The 18,722-nt window shown below is 36.1% G+C and overlaps 3 protein-coding genes across 4 annotated transcripts; 2 read left to right on the forward strand and 1 right to left on the reverse strand.

The window, feature by feature from the left end:
- Positions 1–1,894: 1,894 nt before the first annotated feature.
- LOC145605390 (putative pentatricopeptide repeat-containing protein At1g26500) lies at positions 1,895–5,172 on the forward strand. 2 transcript variants are annotated; one of them, XM_081661432.1, is made up of 3 exons: positions 1,895–2,049; positions 2,679–4,348; positions 4,734–5,172. In XM_081661432.1, exon 2 carries the CDS (start codon positions 2,684–2,686, stop codon positions 4,190–4,192), a length of 1,509 nt encoding a protein of 502 aa, XP_081517558.1. In that variant the 5' UTR covers positions 1,895–2,049; positions 2,679–2,683; the 3' UTR covers positions 4,193–4,348; positions 4,734–5,172. The 2 variants fall into 2 exon arrangements, 1 of the variants encoding a protein (XP_081517558.1); XR_014105066.1 differs by lacking the exon at positions 2,679–4,348.
- A 482-nt stretch (positions 5,173–5,654) lies between these two features.
- LOC145606190 (putative pentatricopeptide repeat-containing protein At3g01580) lies at positions 5,655–8,258 on the forward strand. Its single transcript, XM_081662239.1, has one exon. It carries the CDS (start codon positions 5,655–5,657, stop codon positions 8,256–8,258), a length of 2,604 nt encoding a protein of 867 aa, XP_081518365.1.
- Positions 8,259–14,850: 6,592 nt separating this feature from the next.
- Positions 14,851–18,304, reverse strand: LOC145605007 (zinc finger CCCH domain-containing protein 24-like). Its single transcript, XM_081661012.1, has 2 exons — positions 17,790–18,304; positions 14,851–17,419 (listed from the first exon to the last, which is right to left on the reverse strand). The coding sequence occupies exon 2, from the start codon at positions 17,348–17,350 to the stop codon at positions 15,236–15,238; it is 2,115 nt and encodes a 704-aa protein (XP_081517138.1). The 5' UTR covers positions 17,351–17,419; positions 17,790–18,304; the 3' UTR covers positions 14,851–15,235.
- Between the last annotated feature and the right edge of the window lie 418 nt (positions 18,305–18,722).

The raw sequence follows: 18,722 nt of genomic DNA on the forward strand, positions 1-18,722 counted from the left end.
TAGTATTTTAGTTTGTAATATCAATGTATTTTTGTTAGATATAATTGTTAATGGGATTCTATTTTTTATAATTGTTGGTTCAAAAATATGTTATTTCAGTTATGACCCTTATGGATTTCCGATGAATATATGTATTTAGTATTTACCATCTCAATTTATTTATTCCGTTTTCTTTTTTGAGATGATCCTATTTACTTGCCCCGTTTTTAAGTGCAAAATTTTGGAAGTTTTAGTTGGGAAAAAATTCGGGAATTTTTTTTATTAGTTATTCAAATCAAGTAGATCGAGTGCATAAAAAGCTGAATAGTTTCTCTTAGTCTCTTGTGTGTGTGTGGGGGCGTGTGAGGTGTTTATCTTCATAGTTGCTAATTGAGTGATATAAGAGGTAAATAGTTACAGATAAATTTTGAGGGAACACTTTTGGCTCGCTCCGAGGGCATGATGTTTGTACGGCATTTACATTTGTTGTAGATTTTTATGGTGCTAGATTAGAATAGGCAAAATGGAATAATTTTTGGATTATACTTGTTCTCAATTTATTAAATTTTAGCAAAATAAGAGAAATTCAGTAAAACAACAATAAAAAAGAAAAACACAATAGAAAAGAAAAACACATTAAAGTTAAATTCGGTTCATTGACAATAAACAAAAAAAAAAAAAAAAAAAAAAAAAGGAGTCTTATTAAGCAAAAGTTCACCAAAGATAAGTTAAAGTAGCAAAAATGAGCTAAGGTGAGCATAGCTACAGTCGAGGTTTTCTAAAAAATTTGGAGATAAAATTTGGAGATACCATTCCTTCTCGATTTTATACTATACTATATGTATTCTCTTTTTGTGCAAAAACAAGTTAAGATACCTTATATATCTACTAGTACCATGAAAATTTCTAATATATATGTTTTGTCAGATCACAAGGAAAAGTGATTGACATGATTACATGAAGCAAAGATCTTAATATGATTCTATCCAATTTAATCCTTGGGAAATGGTTTCATCCCTTACGGGCGTTTGGATTGTAGGAATGGGAGTTTGGGGATTAAAAGGTGGTAATGGGATTAAGAATTAATTGATGGGAATACATGAAAATATGCCAATACCTTGTTTGGATAGTGGATGGGAATATATAAGGAATAAATAACAATTTTACATAAATACCCTTACTAAGATTATTATTTCATTCTTATCATTAATGGCAAAAATGTCATTTTCCCCCTATTCTCATTCTCATCCATTTATCACCTACCCTCCCTAGGTAATAAAATGGTGAAAATTCACCCATAAATAATCTCATTCTCAAACCCCTTTTTATTCCCATTTTCACCAACCAAACAAGGCTTATTTTTTATATTAGGATTAAAACTCCCAATCTCTTCTTTCATAAAAAAAAAAAAAAACTCCCAATCTCACCCTCCATTCCCACTTACCAAACACCCTCTTAAGGTAAGACATATCGATTTTGGGCATTTTCTATCGTCTCAGCAACATTCATCGACTATTAATTGTAATGTTCAAAAAAGGTCTTGCACCATATGAAGCATCATCACCAACTTTCCCCATTTTATCAATAGTTCCATGTTTCATTACATGTTTAAATGTAAGTTGGTAAGCCTCATTTGCATTGTCCACACTCGTTGTAATAGCTTAAAGGTAAATGTCATTAATGGTCTTAGTTGGTGTTATGTAAGGGCTTCTTATGCCGATAGTAACTTGTGTTACTTTACTTTCTCTCCGTTTGTTGTATTCCGTATATGATTTAATTAATGTAATTTCAGTTGTTTCAAAATAAAATAAAAATCCAAAAAAAGTATAAAGACCCGCCATGCCCCATAATTAAACGTTAAACGATCGTATAAAGACCCGCCCCATTTATTTATTAGACAAATCTAACCCATATTTACTGTGGCGGGTCATGGCTTCTAATAAAGTAATAAGGCGCTCTCTCTCTCTCTGACATCCATTGAAGCGCACTCAACAACGTTCTTCATTGAAGCACAATTGACGTTCTCCGTTGAATCTAACACTTGTATCCCCCATTGAAGCAGCTTCTGAGGTAAGTTGTTTGGTTTTTGTTATCATCATATCAATCAATTTCACAATCTAATTTAATTATTAAGTGTAGGGTTTGAAAATCTCAACTTTTGGTTGTAAATTCTAAAATAACCAAAATTATGAGCCTAATTTGATTATTGAATCAAATATCCTTAAATTTATGAGATTATTGAATATGAAATTAGACCTCTTTTATATTTGTATGTATTCTCTTTCCGATGTGATTTGGATGATGTGCTAGAAGCCTAGAACAAGTTAAGTTACCTATATCTGCTGATAACATGAAAATTCCTAGATTTTAAGATAACCCAAATTATGAGCCTAATTTGATTATTGAATTATACTTCGTATATCCCTAAAATTATGTGATAATTGAATATGAAATTACCTATATCTGCTGATAACATGACAATATCTAATCTACTCGTATATGTTTTAGCAAAGTTATGTTGTCCCTCAGTGTTGCGCATCATTTAGCTAAATTAAGGCCTTTCGTTATGTTGTCCCTTAATGTTGCGCATCATTTCTCCCTATGTACTCTCGGATACTTTGTCCATTAGTTTTCCGGAAAAAAAAAAGTTCTGTTAGTCCCTTGGGAATCCTGATATGCTGTATGTCTGGTTTGTTCAGGTCAGATGAACATTAGAAGAATCATAATCACCAGGCCGTTAATTAACTTCTTTACTCACACTCACACACTACATCGATTTACCACTCAAACTCAAACTCCTTTGCTAATTAACTCATTGACTCCTGTCAATTCGGACCATCTCCTTAAAGTGTGCACAATCCTGTTCCAGCAACAAGATGCATCAGAATCGAATCTCCGAATGCACCTCCTAAGAACTCAATTCAGCCTTAATCACGAGTTTTTCCTCCAAGTATGCAACAAATTTCCCCTTTCATGGCGGCCAGTTTACCGTTTCTATAAGTATACGTTGACCTGCCCTGAGTTCACCCACACCCCTGTTTCCTTTAATAAGATGCTTGGCGTGATTGGTAAGTCCAGAAATATTGATCTGTTTTGGGAATTATTACGTGAAGTGACGGAGCAAAAAATGGCTAATTATAAGACGTTTAGGATTGCTTTGAAAACATTGGCTGCTGCTAGGGAGTTGAAGAAATGTGTAGAGTATTTTCACTTGATGAATTCTCATGAGTATGGATATAGTTTGGATACTTTAAATAAGGTTGTTGAAACCCTTTGTAAGGAAAAACTGGTTGAAGAGGCTAAGTTTATTGTGGTGAAGTTGAAAGATTGTATCAAGCCGAATCAGGCTACTTATAAGCACTTAATTTGTGGGTTTTGTGATGTTGGGGATGTGATTGAGGCTTCGAAATTGTGGAATTTGATGATGGATGAAGGAATCGAAGCTGACATAGATGCTGTAAATACGATGGTAGAGAGGTTCTTCAAGAATAATCAGTTTGATCAAGGACTAAAGCTTTTTCAAACTATGAGGGTAAAAAGGATGGAGGAAGTTGGACTTTCAACATATAGTATTGTAATCAAATGGATGTGTAAAAGGGGCAAGCTTTCCCAGGCTTATTTGGTGTTTGAAGAAATGCAGAAGAGAGGGATCCAAGCAGATGATGCAACATTGGCGTCCATAATATATGGGCTTGTATCAAAGAATCGAGTTCAAGAAGCATATTTGATTGTGGAAAATGCTGAGAAACCAGATATATGCATGTACCATGCCTTGATCAAGGGACTTCTTAAGTTGAGGAAGGCAGGTGAGGCAACGGAAGTTTTTAGGCTTATGATAAGAAAAGGATGTGAACCTATTATGCACACCTATATCATGTTGTTGCAAGGGCACTTAGGAAAGAGAGGAAGAAAGGGGAATGATCCCCTCGTAAATTTTGATTCCATATTTGTTGGGGGTTTAGTTAAAGCAGGGAAAGTTCTGGAAGCCACCAACTACACTGAAAGAACCTTGAAAAGAGGCCTTCAGGTGCCGAGATTTGACTATAATAAATTCTTGCATTACTACTCAAATGAGGAAGGTGTATACATGTTTGAGGAAGTAGGGAAGAAATTGAGAGAAGTCGGATTATTTGACTTAGCAGACATATTTTTGAGATATGGGGAGAAAATGGCTACTAGAGATCGAAGAAGAACTAGAGATGCATTTGAGTAGCTACTGATGTCTTGACATCTATGCATTTTCCATTGGTGTTGGTTCTAATCCAATTCTGTCCTGTCTGGGTTCAGAGATTAGTTGTCACTGTCTACTCTTAGTACGGAAGCTGGGTATTTTTGCATAATTGGCGGCTTGGCCCCCATTTACTTACAAGTGAGTGATTTTAGAACCTTCTATTTTTTTAACAATGGGAGAGGGTGGATTGTAAAGCTGAGATGTTAAGAGTTCTCTATTGATTTTGAATGATAATATTGATAAAGCTGCTCATTACCATTCCCATTTCCAGCACATGTCATTTATTCTATAATTTACATGTTCATTTGCTTGGATCGTGTGGAAATTAACCAGTTTCTGTGATTTTATGGCTCCAAGTCATTAATGTCAGAGCATTTGACTTTGTGTATTAGGCCTTTTCCATGGTTAATTCATGCAGAAAATTGACTGCTGTGTGGACTGATTTCATACCTCATTTCCCTTCCTGTAAATTATGAACTTATTGGAGGTAACTTCTAATTCTAGCTCTTTTTTATTTCTTCAGGAGGTGGATGGTGGTCGTTAACAGCTTTTCCTGGAACAAGATCCTCTGTGAGTATGTTTCTCCAGTTGACTGTTGGCCTACGTTACTCGGACTCTTCATTTTACTTCACGTACCCGTGTCCAAGTAACATAGCTGTTGGCTATGCATGATGGGGTTTCGGTGTCATGACATGGAGACAGGAATGGCAGACATAGAAATGGAGAGGATCCTAATATGCACTTCCTATATGTTGGTTCCTTCCCTAATCCCATGGTAGCCATCTTTTGTTACTTTCAAAACTTTAATTTAAAAGTAGCAAGACTTTGAGTATTCAATACTTTTTTTAGTTGGTGAAACAGAATTGTACATATTATAGTGAGCTTGAGTGACTGACTAATTGTTTGATTGAATTATTGAATGTAATGTAAAAAGTTATTCGAAATTAAAATAAAAATCAATTCCCAGAAAAGTAGTGAAAAAATAGATTGGTTGTAGATCTACTACGTTCTCCGCACAAAATTTGGAAGTTTCGCTTAACTTGTCTAAGAGGTTTCAATGGTTAGTAAGCCGCCTACGGTGTTTTGTGGGGAAAATTCTTCCTACTGGTAATACAAATATTATTGATGTAATTTTTCCGTTGAGAGAGTAGCTAGCATTAGTCATAACTCATATCCATATCTAATGGGCATGTCACACCGACCTATCCCATTTAATCACATATTAATACTACTTATATATATATATATATATATATATATATATATATATATATATATATATATATATATTGTATCAATTAATGTTGCATTAAAAATTAAAAAAAAAAAATTAAAAAAAAAACCTACTTTTGTAAATAAATAAATAAATAAACCTACTTGTATACTGTATACTTCGACATTCAGAATACCCGCCAAATATCAACTGTATAACTAACACTTTGAAATGTTTCACAGCTTTTGTTCTTCACTCAATAATACCCCAAAAATCGACCCAAATCACTGGAATTCATTGATAAAAGATCAAGCCAAACTTAAAAATGATCGAGCAATCCTAGATACATTTTCCCAGATGGAAAATTTGCACATTTCACCTGATTCCACTACTTTGCCTCTGATTTTGAAGGCTTGCTTAAAGCTTAATGCCATTGAAACAGGCAAAAGTATCCATTCTAAGATCAAGAGTAAGAATTTGATAAATGATGTTCGGGTTCGATCTTCCCTCGTCGATTTCTATGGCAAATGTGGGTTACTTGAAGATGCCCGCCAAATGTTCGATGAAACGTCTCAAAGAGATGTTGTGTTGTGGAATGTGATGATTAATAGCTATGTAGGGTGCTGTTTGTATAGGGAAGCGTTGTTGTTGTTTAAGCGGATGCGGGTTGAGAATTTACAGCCTACCTCGGTGACATTGGTGGCATTGCTTATCGCGTCTGGGGAGCTCGTGCAGTTGAGATTAGGGAAAGAGATTCATGGGTTTTGTTTGAGGAATGGTGTTTTTCCTTCAAATTGCTATCTTGGGGCTGCTTTAATTGGGTTTTATGTGAGATTCGATGTGAGGGCTTCTCGTGTTGTGTTTGACTTGATGCCTATGAAGAATGTTGTTAGTTGGAATATTATGATGAAAGCCTATAAAGGTGTTGGTGAGCAACTTGAATCGCTGAAGATTTTTGTGAAAATGTTAATCGAAGGGGTAGTGTGTGATAAAGTTTCGCTTTTGGCTGCCATACAGGCGTGTTCTGAACTTGGTTGTTTGGATGTGGGCATGCAACTTCATCAACTGATCATAAAGTTTAGGTATGCTCAAGACCTACATATCATTAGTGCACTGGTTAATTTGTATGTGAAAACTAGTTGTTTAGAATCTTCATGTAGGATATTCGAATCTGCTCCTGTTTATGACATTGCCATATGGAATTCAATGATGTCAGCTTGCTTAGAGTACGGAAGGCATGAGGAGGCCTGGAAATTGTTTTCTAGGATGCAATTAGAAGGATTCAGAGTAAATGAAGCTACAATAACTATTCTGTTAACTATATGTTTAGAAATGGGTTGTGAATTGAGAGTCAGTAGGTCCTTACAGGCTAAATTAATTAGAAATGGGTTTTCTAATAATACATCGATTGTGAATGCAGTCTTGAGAATCTATGCACGTCATGGCTGTATTAACGATGCAATGATGCTATTTGACGAGCTGATTAGACCAGATGTAGTGTCCTGGAACATTATGATCTCTGCTCTGGCTGGTAATGGATTAAGAAATCATGCTTGGAACTACTTTGAGAAGATGTTAGATTTGGAAATTAAGCCTAATATGCACACGATTATTGCTGTTCTTACTGTTTGTAAGGATGAATTTTATCTTAATCTTGGTCGATCAATACATGGGTATGTGATGAAGCATGGGATTGAAGTAAATATAGAATTAAGTACCGCACTCATTGAAATGTATATGAACTGTATTGATGAGGTAGCTGCTAGAAATTTATTTGATAGATGCTCAAACAGAGATGTAATATTGTGGAATTCTTTGATTGCTAGTTATGTGAGAAATAACCTGGCTCATGAAGCTCTGTCACTTTTCAAGAGAATGATCTTAGAATCAGAACCCAATTCTATAACAATGATTAATATTCTCTCATCATGCATTGACATAGCTAGTCTTCCTCTAGGTCAATGCCTACATGCTTACACAATTCGTAAAAACTATTTTGGAGGCTTGAATTTGTCACTTGCAAATGCCTTGTTATCTATGTATGCAAGATGTGGCAGTATGCAGCATGCTGAGAAAATTTTCAAAAGCATGCAACAGAAAAACATTAGCTCATGGAATGCCTTGGTGGCTGGCTATGGTTTGAATGGTCAAGTAACTGATGCTCTGTGTGTGTACTCGCAGATGTTAAGCTATGGGTTCAGACCAAATGGTAGGACTTTATTGTCCCTGTTGTCTGCTTGTAGCCATTCTGGTATGGTGGAGAAAGGCTTGGAGCTTTTTAAATCTAAGGTTTATGATTTTGGTGTGACCCCGATACTTGTTCATTATGGTTGCATGGTGGATTTGCTTGGGCGTGCTGGATATGTTGATGAAGCAAAATTAATTATCGATTCAATGCCATTTGAACCAGATGCCTCTGTCTTGAGGGCTCTTCTTAGTGCTTGTGGAGCCCACTCTAAATTGACATTGGCTAAATTTGTCTTCCAGAGACTTGTGGAAGTAGAACCTACCAATGCCGGAAACTATATTATGTTTTCAAACATCTGTGCGGATGCATGTCGTTGGTCAGAGGTGAGAGATATAAGAATGCATCTTAAGGAAAAGGGTCTGAGGAAGAATCCAGGGACTAGTTGGATTTTTGATCGAGATAAGGCTCACTCTTTTATTGCTGGAGATCAGTTATGCTTCAAGGCTGCTGAAGTTTATGCAACCTTGAACTCTTTATTGCTTGCACTCAAGGATGACGGGTACATCCCTGATCTTTGGTGGACTGTACACGAGGAAGAGGATGAAAGAGGTGCTCTTGCCCACAGTGAAAGTTACTTTTGTGACTAATCTCTGAAATTAGATCTAGTGCCGTTAAATCAATGGGCAATGAATTATTGGGAAAGTTATGGCCTGAGCATCAGGTTGTTTGTCGATAGCTTTTCATGAATATTAATGTCTGATGCCTCAATGCCTCATGATTGCAGCTGCCAGCCAGCCACTTTGTTCCAGGAATCGAAATATGAACTACTAGGATGCTGTTGGATGGAGATTATGCCTACAGCCAGAGGTAGCAAAATTGTCTTTGGACGTTAAGATTTGTAGAAGTATTGGCAGCACATATGAGTAAGTACATAATCACCTCACTGTATAAATATAATAAACCTCTTTCATTTCTATCTCTGCTATTGGTTATGTTCCTTTTGAAAAATATTCTTTAATTATAGTAAAAACAGGAAAAATAGGGTAATAAGGGGGGAGGAGGAAGGGTCCTGATTCCCGACTTCCTGAGGAGTCCCTTGGTGCACATTTTTGAGGTTTGGGTCTTATCATGAGCCGGTAATGTGGCAAAGACCGCAAATTGATTGGGGAAAGAAGGGTTAACCACAACGTTAAAAATATTACAATGTCACACGCACTTCTTTAAGCGTAATTTGTGATTTATATGTTAGTGTAGGAGTCTTGTTAGATTTGTCTCAATATGTACTTTCAAAATATTTATTTATATGTAAATAAGATATTAATGGCATCCCAGTGTGTTGTGGGGTCCATGGGAAGCACCTTGACCTCTTTTCTTTCCGGACTTAAAAAAGTCCAAAATGAAAGGTTATAGTCTTCAAATTTAGCTTTTGAAAACATTTTCGGACCCTGCAACGTTTGGCATCGAGATGCTTCCCGGGGTTCCCAAAGGGCCCTAGGAGGACTACTTTTGGTGCCTAGAACCATCTCATACATGCCTTGACCCATCCCTTAATATCATGTCTTAAGATTGCCTTGGCCTTGTGTTGTCTTGCCTTGCCTTGCCCTTGCCTCAGCCCTAAGGTTAGCTAAGATCCCTTTATAACCATACATAGTTTTTTTAGGGATGAAGTGCTTTTAATTCCTTGTCCTTGTGCCCATGCTCTATGCCTAGTCCCTGATGTACCTTGGCTTTGCAGCAGTGCCCATGCCTAGGCATTGGTGTGCCTTTGCTGGGAGGCAGCAACAGTGTCTATGCCTAGCCATGGCATGACTTGGTTGGGCAGCAGCAACAGTTCCCATGCCTTGGCTAGGAGGCAGCGGCAGTGCCCATGCATAAGCCATGGCGTACCTTGGCTCAGTTGCAGCAGAGCCAATGCTTAGGCATGCCCTGAGTGGCAAATGCTGATCACACAGGCCCAGTTTACCCCTCCCCCCCCCCCCCCCCCAGCCCCTGCCTCTAAAATTGTTTAGAAACGAGTGGTTTACAAATGTTACGCTAAACACTTTTCTTCCTGTGTCTCACTGAAGGTAGTCTCTCTCTTTACACCAATGCCACCCCCTAATCTCACTATCCCTAGTCCAGAGGTATCTATGCAATCTTACCCCTAATTAATCTAAGTAAAGGAGTCATACCTTTTGCACCTGAGTTGCGCGCGCCTTGCTTAAATATTTGGTTAAATATATGATTATATGATCCGTTACACAAATTTTTCGATCAAGCATCATAGCTCTTACAATTTTTCCCCTATAAGTTGATTATCTAGTCATCCTACATGCTGCCATGTACTGTAATCATATGCTTTAAACTGATTTAAAGAATTCATTATTCTTAAAAGACGGAAATTGTGTAATGTCCTTATTATTGTATTTTGCCCGGTTGAATTGCTCTTCACAGAAATAGTCAAGGCTATAGTTCAGCCATTATATATATAACTGGATTGGGCAGAAGAAACAGAGACTTAGTCTGCCCTCTTTCTAAGATGACAAATTAAGTAGAGGTAGTCTTACTATTTCATTATTTTTTTTGAGTTTGAATGTGAAGGAGATTATGAATTTCCCAGTTCAATACTCAAACTTTGTCGATTTAGATGTTTTACCTGATCCTAATATCTGCTCGGTGTTACTAATTTCATGTTACGCTTTGGTATGTCTTGTTTAACTACCTAGTTTTGTTTAACTAGGCCAAATGTGCGTCAATGTACCAATTTGCATGTCTTGGATCATATTTCGTGGAGGGATTTGCGAATTATGGAGTGCGTAACTCTGCTTATGCTACATGAATGTTCTACTGTCTCTACTAGTTTACAACTGTGTGACAATTTCCTTTTCATTCTCCTCATCTGAAAGTTAGCCCAACATTATCTCCTTTTGTTCTGATACAATATTTGTTAAAAGTTTATTGTTTTTGGCCAATACAATGTATGTGTATAAAGTTTGATTAAAATCAGAAAAATCCAACTGAATTGTACTTTAATGTTCTAGTGTATCTAGTCCATCCATTATATTAGACATGCTAAGAAGATATGACAATTGACAAGGGGAAACATATCATGTTTGTGCGATTCCAAAAAACTATATCTTTCTAAATGTCCTTTTCTGAAACCATCATGTTTTAAATTATTATTTTAATTGCATAATCTTGTTTTATCTCTAATAATGTTTCTAAACATTTGCTGATATTACTCCTGGTTTTGCTGGGGAGATTGTTTTCCAGCTAGAAGAAGTGCCCCACTCAGCCACCCCATCCTCTCCTCCATACACACACATAAGGAACCTATTTACCTGTAGCTCTTTATTTACCTATCTCGTCTACAATTAATTGTCACACCGTCCCAAAAGAATATGCCCTTTTATAACTGATTACTCCATACCTATTACTACTTCTGTTCTTAAATGATGTGCTTCTTTTTATCCCGAGATAGAAGTATAATATAAAATCGGAACATAATACACATTTTTTGTTAGTTTACAATCGGATGAATCGCTAAGTCTCCTGTAGGTAAGGGGGGATACAGGTTGAGAAGAATAATGAGAAGAATAGAGCCTTTGGACTAAAACCAAATTTGTTGAATTGCTTCCCCATCTCACATCATATAAGCCAACTTTATGGGGGAAGTGTAACCCTATGATTTAGGGCAATCTCACTATCTTTAGAAAAAACGTCTAATATACTAAAGTTTGGAGATGCTCTATTGATATTGTTTTCCTCCTTGTTATCTCACTTTAATTTCTTTTTGGTTGCCCTACTCTCCTTGTCCTACAATCCAAATATCACTAACAAAATCTAACTACCATATCAGAAGGTGGTTGTGCAACAACCAACACCATAAATTATGAATACCTGTTAGGGGACCGATGATGGGTCACTCTTAGATTCATACCATAGGATTTTTAGAGCACAGTCAAAATACTTTCATTAGTCCTTTTTAGGGGCTTCTTTGTTTGGGATGATAATATTAGCGTTGATCATAAGTTGGATCGAACCACAAATATAGTCACCCCTAAATAAAATGTAACGATTGAGTGAAGGACTATATTGGTCTAAAAATGCGTATTCATGACCCTCTACACCCAACCAATCTAGTCGGATCCTGTTGGACTTGATCGACTCTACTGCGTATAACATTGGTTAGATGATGTGGGCTTATCCTTTGTAGCTCAAACAAATGTTACAAATTTGTTGGAATGAAATCATCTACAATTAGTTGATGAATGGACACGGTTGAAAAAATAGTTGCTTTCATTCACGTTTTTCAAATAATAATGTTATTGTCATTAATCGTAGCACATTGATAATAAATTGACAAAACCTAACCAATTTGTAGCTTATTCGGTTCATAATTTCGTCATTGGTAATACAATAATGAACTAATGCTATCTAAAGCAGTTATCTTTCGCAATCTATGAATGATAAACAATAAATTACTACTACTACGTACTAAGCTTACATCTTAAATGATATCAGAATTTAATTCCAATTTGCAGATATATAAAATATACTTTGTATATGGAGATGTACAGGTACCTTGCTAACCTAAATACCTAATTCAATGTGCTGTCTATTTCATGCCATGATTTTTATGGGATGGCTTCTATTTGTTTGGTTCTTTTGCTATGATTCGAATATGTTTGTACTGATTTGTTTCCTCAATGTATCAAAACCTTAGCGGAACTCAATTTCAATTAATAAATTACTCGTCCGAAGTTTTCTCCCAATAAAATAAAAAATATGTAAAAAAATTGTGATCACTTGAAAAATACATGCAACAAAGGGTTTTTTTTTTTTTTTTTTTTTTTTTTTTTTGTAAAATACTAATGTTTAAAGGGTGCTTAGATTAAAAAAAGTTAGATGGCATATTACTGGAACTTTGTGTACGCTTTTGGCTACGTAGGGTTTAAATTTTAAATCCCCTTATATGTAATTACTTATTAGTTTTCACTTAATATAAATCGTGAAATATAACTAAGTACTTTTGCACGACTTCCTTGTATTATCCATAATCGTTTACATATTTCAATATGTTTAATTATGACGATTAAGCCAATAAAAAGTTGGTATGAAATTTCAATGTTGCTACGCATGGTAATCAAACATAATACTTTGTAGCTTAGCTTTTTCCCTAATTTGTTTCCTAGGTTATTAATGCTTTGAAGTTAAAAGAGAAAAAGAAAGATAACTACCCTTATTCTTGTTGAGTAAACATTAATATCAACAAAACTAGTCGATTTAGAAGAAATTAGATTTGAGATTCAGATTGAATCTTATCTCAATTACTTATTCTTTGTGAATATAATGAATAACCAAAATCAAAATGTGTATAGGGGTAAGAGAATTGGCTACCCTTTTCTATCAAAGCAAGATCTAGAAGTAAGGAATGTTTATAATTTCAAAGTTTGATTTTGTTAAATTTACATGTGATCCTTTAGATGTAATCAACCGTCTAAATGCTTATTACTTTCTTATTTGATAGTCACCACTCACCCATCATCAACCATATGATTTGGACAGCCCATAAATATTTCCGAAAAATATTAATTTACATAATATTGCCAATTGATATATGATTTTATCGTAAATTTTTTAACGGGGTATCCCATATAAGTAATTTAATATTGAGTTAGAGAGACCGATAATATTTTATAATTATAAGATATACTAGAAGCATTAAAACCTCTAAGCAATACTAAGACTAGCTCAAAATTCGAAGCACCCAAATTTCAATAACTAATCTAAATTAAACAATCCATCCATCAAAGTCGCATCCAAAACACAGTTACAAAGGTGATAATGTTCCCTTAAAAACTGCTAATGATTCTTCCACCATGCGAAAAATCTGTTATAAATTAGAGTATTGATCGTATATTATATACTTGTATATTATATGGTGTGAATTGAGCATAGATTATTATTAGTTAAATCACAAAGAAAGTAGTAAGGGATATTTAATATTCTCCACTTCAAAAAAGAAACCAACAATATAAGGTTTAGGTGGGGGTGGCATCAAAGTGGTTCATTGGCCATTATACCTTGAACTTTTATGCCTAAACAAAGTATTCCACTTAATTTTAAGAGTATTTTGGACCTTTTCTTGATATTAAAATTCATGATATCGGATGTTTTTGCTCATTTATGAAATAAGTGTATAGCTTATCATGACTCGTCTTCCAATATGATCTCTCACAACTCTTGTTATAAAGACAATCAATATGACTCCAACTCTCCAAGCTTCTTATTTTTTTTATTGAATAAATATGACTCCAAGCTAATTAATTATACAAAAACATATCACGACAAATGTTGTTAAACGTAAGCTCTTTCCACAATGAATGAGATCAATCTACTTGTATAAAATTATAAGATCATTGGACTTTTATATTGTAACTTGTACAAAGTAACACTATTATTATTAAGGACGTCTACTTTACCCTCGAGGCTTCGATCATACATACAACTCAAGACCCTCTCTAAGTTTGATTTTTAGCTTGTACAAAGTAACATTTTATCTATCAAGGCATTTATTCTACACTCAAGCGAACATACAACTCAGCAACGCATAATCCATAGACTCTAAATGCGTCACACATTATCTGGAATGCATCTTCTTCGAAATACATTCGGGTGTACATTAAATTTAATGAGAGTGGTAAAATCATATTCGAAGAAACATCCTTTCCCTTTCCACCCCCCATCTCTATCTCACATCTTAAAGTTTCCACCCACCATCATCTACCATTGGGATCCACATCATAGATTCCATGCTTTCATGAAAAATGGAAAGAGAGAGAGAGAGAAACGTACAAACAAAAAATAAAGGAAGCATAATGAATCAGAAACCATCCAAATTTAGACCAGAGGTACAGTATTAGAAATTTAAAGCAAATAATACAATTTATGCTTAAAATTTTCATTTAATGTTTATACATCAATAAGAAGTTAAGAACCAAATGCCCCCACCCACCCATCATTTTCAGTCCCTACAATAATTCATTTTGTATACGGAGAAAAAAGAAGCCGCATGAATTTTCCTCATTTTATCCAAAAAAAAAAACTAGTTTTATTTTTTAGTACCTTATAAATTTATATATATCTTGTATTGTGCAAGTGCAAGAATAAGAAATAAATAAATAAAATTCATGCAAAATTTCATATATTCAGTGATAATATATTACTTGTATGAGTTATCGACTTATCGTACATGTTTTTGATACGTATCAAGGGCTTTTTTTTCATTTGGTACTCGATAATGAATTGTCTTAGGAATAATAATAATATCAAGATTCATGAATAAAAGAAATATTACATAGAAATTTGATTAATTGACTAAATGTAAAAAAAATTACCAAAAGAATCACCTTAGCTGGGCAACAACTTTGCAAATAGCCCAGATAGGTTCTCATTTATCTTTTCTTTTTAATTTCTGTAGTAATAATAATAAATAATCAAATAATATATGGTAAAAAAAAATTCTTGATGAATGTCCTCCAACTCCTTCCTACTGTTAACTGTAGTCTTCTGAATTCTGACCTTGATTTTGGAAAATAAAGATGAAAACTTGAGTTTTCACTTTTTCCAGTTCAAGCAAGCATTACTGAGCAGCAATCTGATCAAGCCATGCCCCCAGAGCCGAATGGTCTACGGATTGCTCCTGCGAGTTAGAATTTGAGCCATCGGCACAGAGCATTGAACCAGATACTGCATTGTTCGGCACCTCTTTATTTTCGGAAGATGGTGAATCCTTGACCAATGATTGAACCCAGGAAAGATCAGGCTCCTCACCATTATTCCCGACTGTATAAGATCGCTTCAAATGAGTCAACTCATCGCCATTGATAGACCAATCAGCTCTTCCATTGGATGAAGACTCCCAGTTAGACCATGACCCAACACTCACAGGTGAACCAGATATCCCACCAGTCTCGGGAATGAGGTCCCGAGGCAGATTAGCACCAAGATCACGTGCACTCAAACTGCGCATCTGCTGGTGTTTGTTACGCAAGGCAAGTGCAGATAAACGAGCATTGAAAGAAGACTGAGGCTCGATGCCTCGAGGTGAAGACATCATACCAGGTGAAGATGGCCCAAATGAAGGCTGTAAAAGGGAATGATCAACTGGTTTGGGGGAAAAAACTTTGGTATTAATAGGTGACAACATGCTTTGTTGCTGCTGCTGAAAGTGGTTAAAAACTGCTGACTTGCGTGAAGGAGAAAACACGGATGCTGCAAGTGGATCAGAGTACTGAGGGGATGAGATCTCAGCAGAGAAAAGCTCATCAAGGTTGGATGGAGCCAGAGATTTTGGGCGAGCTGAGAGATTCCCATGTGCAAAGCAAGACATATCGTTAAGGATATGACGTTGCTCCATGTCCTGCAGCATACTCAACTCCTCAGCTGGAATATCTCTTGCATTTAGAGATGATCTCAGACGGCTACTTTGGATATTGTTGGCCTGAATGTTGCTACCTGGAAGATGCAAGGTAGGAATGTTCTGCTGCTGCCAACCTGCAGAGTGAGAGATCCCATTCCCAGATGGAGAGAGTGGTGGTGTGAATGGTGACGGTGACATGGCAGATGCTGCAGATGGTGAACCAGGAAAGAGATTAAGGGCAGCAGCCATATCCATAACAGCAGCTGCAGAGGCCACTGAACGGGGTGAAGGAACAGCAGATCCCGTAGATGCATACAGAGGTCGGAGTTCCTCAGGGGTATGTGCAAAGAAGCAAACACGACGATTACAGCTCGTGCCATCCTTGCAAAGTCTAGTCCTGTATTGTGCCGGATGTAGCCAGCATTCGAACACACCATGAGCATATTCACACATATCACCACGTCTACAAGTACCCTTACGAAACTCAGGACAAGGGACACAACTGTAATGAAATTTCCTGGGGTCCCTTCTCCTAGCATTCTCCCCCGGGTGGACAAAGGGGCATTCGGTCCAGTCATGGGAATAAGCTCGTGAACAAGGTCGAATCTTAAATGAGTACATTCGAAAATCATCAGTAGCATAAATGCTATTCTTTATATCAGGTAGAGATGGGTCTACAGGGTATTCCTTCTTTGCGGACATAGGAGATGAAGGAGCCTCTAATCCAGGGGAGATAGATTTGCTCTCTGAAAGAGTAGGGATAACCAAAGGAGCAACCTTCAACCCATTGCCTAAATCACGGAGATCTTTCTGATCAGTAGAACCATGGCAATTAAGCATATCTTCAAGGGCAACTTGCAGCTGAGGAAGCATCTGCGAAACAGTGATCACATCACATGGTCTATTCCCTTTGGCATCAACTATATTCGGATCAGCACCATTGGCTACAAGCAGCTTCACTGCATCAACAGCATCTACAGATCCACCAGAAGCAGCACAATGAAGGGCAGTGCACTTATCAGGGCCACAAGCACAATTAACATCCACATCCGAGAGAGAAAGAATAAACTTCATCACATCCAAACTTCCATACATAGATGCAACCATCAACGGCGTCCTGTACTCCAATACCATCCCCCGAGCACCCAACTGCCGGCCATACCATAAACCAATCTCGTCGATTACATTAGGTTTCGTCTCTATACACTGCTTAAACCCTTCAACGTCATTATCAGCTGCAAGCTCAAGCAGCTCAGAAAAACTAATCTTAGCCTCAAAGATTTCACTAGAATTGCTCGTATTCACATCCATGATCACAGCAAAACTAACTGACATAAAAGGTCAACCTTACTTGCTCTAGCCTTCAAGGGTCTACATACACGCGTCGATAACCCGAAAATCAATCTGATAATCACCAATCAACCCTCAATATCAGCCATTAATCACTTGTTCACATATATAAATTCGATTTTTTTTATCAATTAATGCAGAAAATCAGCAAATTAATGCAGAAAATCAACAAAAACTTTCACTTTAATACAGGATATCAGTTTTAACAACAGCTTATCCGTAAAAAAAATAATCAAACGAATGCTAAAAAGAAAAACGCCAGAATTCGATTTAGCTTAGAACGCATATATGAATAATTAAACTACATATATTTCACAAATTAACCCCACAAAAAATAATTAACAAGATTAAAAAACAAACGCAGAAAAATAGATGAAATAATAAATTAAAGTGAATAATCAAAGTAACAACAAGAAATACTTACTGAGTTCAAATGAATTAATTGGATTGTGAACAGCAAACTGAATATTCATCTTCTGAATTCAAGAAACCCCACTAAAATCACAAATTCACGGATCTACTGAAGCTCGAACCCCCATAAAAAATGGAGAAAAACCCATTTCAAAGAAACTGAATTTAATCACCATTTTTGCACTTCTTATTCAAATTAATCACAGTAAAAAGTAACGTAATATTAGAGAAGATAAAAAGATTGGAACTTTAGGGGAAAAATTAAATAAAAATGAGTTTGATTTGATTATTATTATTCATTGAATGAACAAATGAATAAATGAATTCCCTCTCACTTTCTCTCTCCTAAAAATTGGTTTGAGAGTGAAGAGAGAAGATGAAAAAGAAGAGAGAGAAAGAGGGGGGAAGAGAGAGAAAGAGGGAATGGGAGAGTGTTTAAATTTGCAGGAAGAAGAGTGGGGGTAATGGGGAACCGGAAGAAGCGGTGAGTGTAATAGGGGGTAGGTTACTGAGGGCATTGCTTTGGTAACCGGATAATGCGGTAGACCATTTTTCAGTGGACTTCACTTTGAAAATTCAACTGAATTTGGGGGTTTCCTTTGGTGTCCGAAGTGTGGATATAAAGGGGAGATTTTGGGGTACTTTAGTCAATTTCTAGTCAAAAATTACACCTTTAAGCATGAGTGTATTGGACTATTGGTTATGTTTTGTTTTTGACTTGTACTTCGTATGAAGTAAGTGTCTGTTCTCTTACGTTGAACTTCAGTTTAGCTAAGTTTAGTTCAGTTCAGCTCCTAATTTCCTTCTCTTATAAAATATTCATTTTAGCTCAGCTCAGTTCAGTTCAGTTCAGCTGAGTTCAGCTCAGTTCAGTTCAGCTGAGTTCAGTTCAGCTTAGTTCAGTTCAGCTGAGTTCAGTCAATGAGAACAGGTCCTAAGTGTTGTT

This window comes from Chenopodium album, chromosome 22 (genome assembly GCF_948465745.1).
Source record: "Chenopodium album chromosome 22, dcCheAlbu1.1, whole genome shotgun sequence".
NCBI classification, from domain to species: domain Eukaryota; kingdom Viridiplantae; phylum Streptophyta; class Magnoliopsida; order Caryophyllales; family Amaranthaceae; genus Chenopodium; species Chenopodium album.

What these genes read in the sequence shown, in the direction of transcription:
- LOC145606190 (XM_081662239.1), top strand. Translation starts at nt 5,655, where the DNA reads ATGTTTCACAGCTTTTGTTCTTCACTCAATAATACCCCAAAAATCGAC.
- LOC145605390 (XM_081661432.1), top strand. Translation starts at nt 2,684, where the DNA reads ATGAACATTAGAAGAATCATAATCACCAGGCCGTTAATTAACTTCTTT.
- LOC145605007 (XM_081661012.1), bottom strand. Translation starts at nt 17,350, where the DNA reads ATGTCAGTTAGTTTTGCTGTGATCATGGATGTGAATACGAGCAATTCT.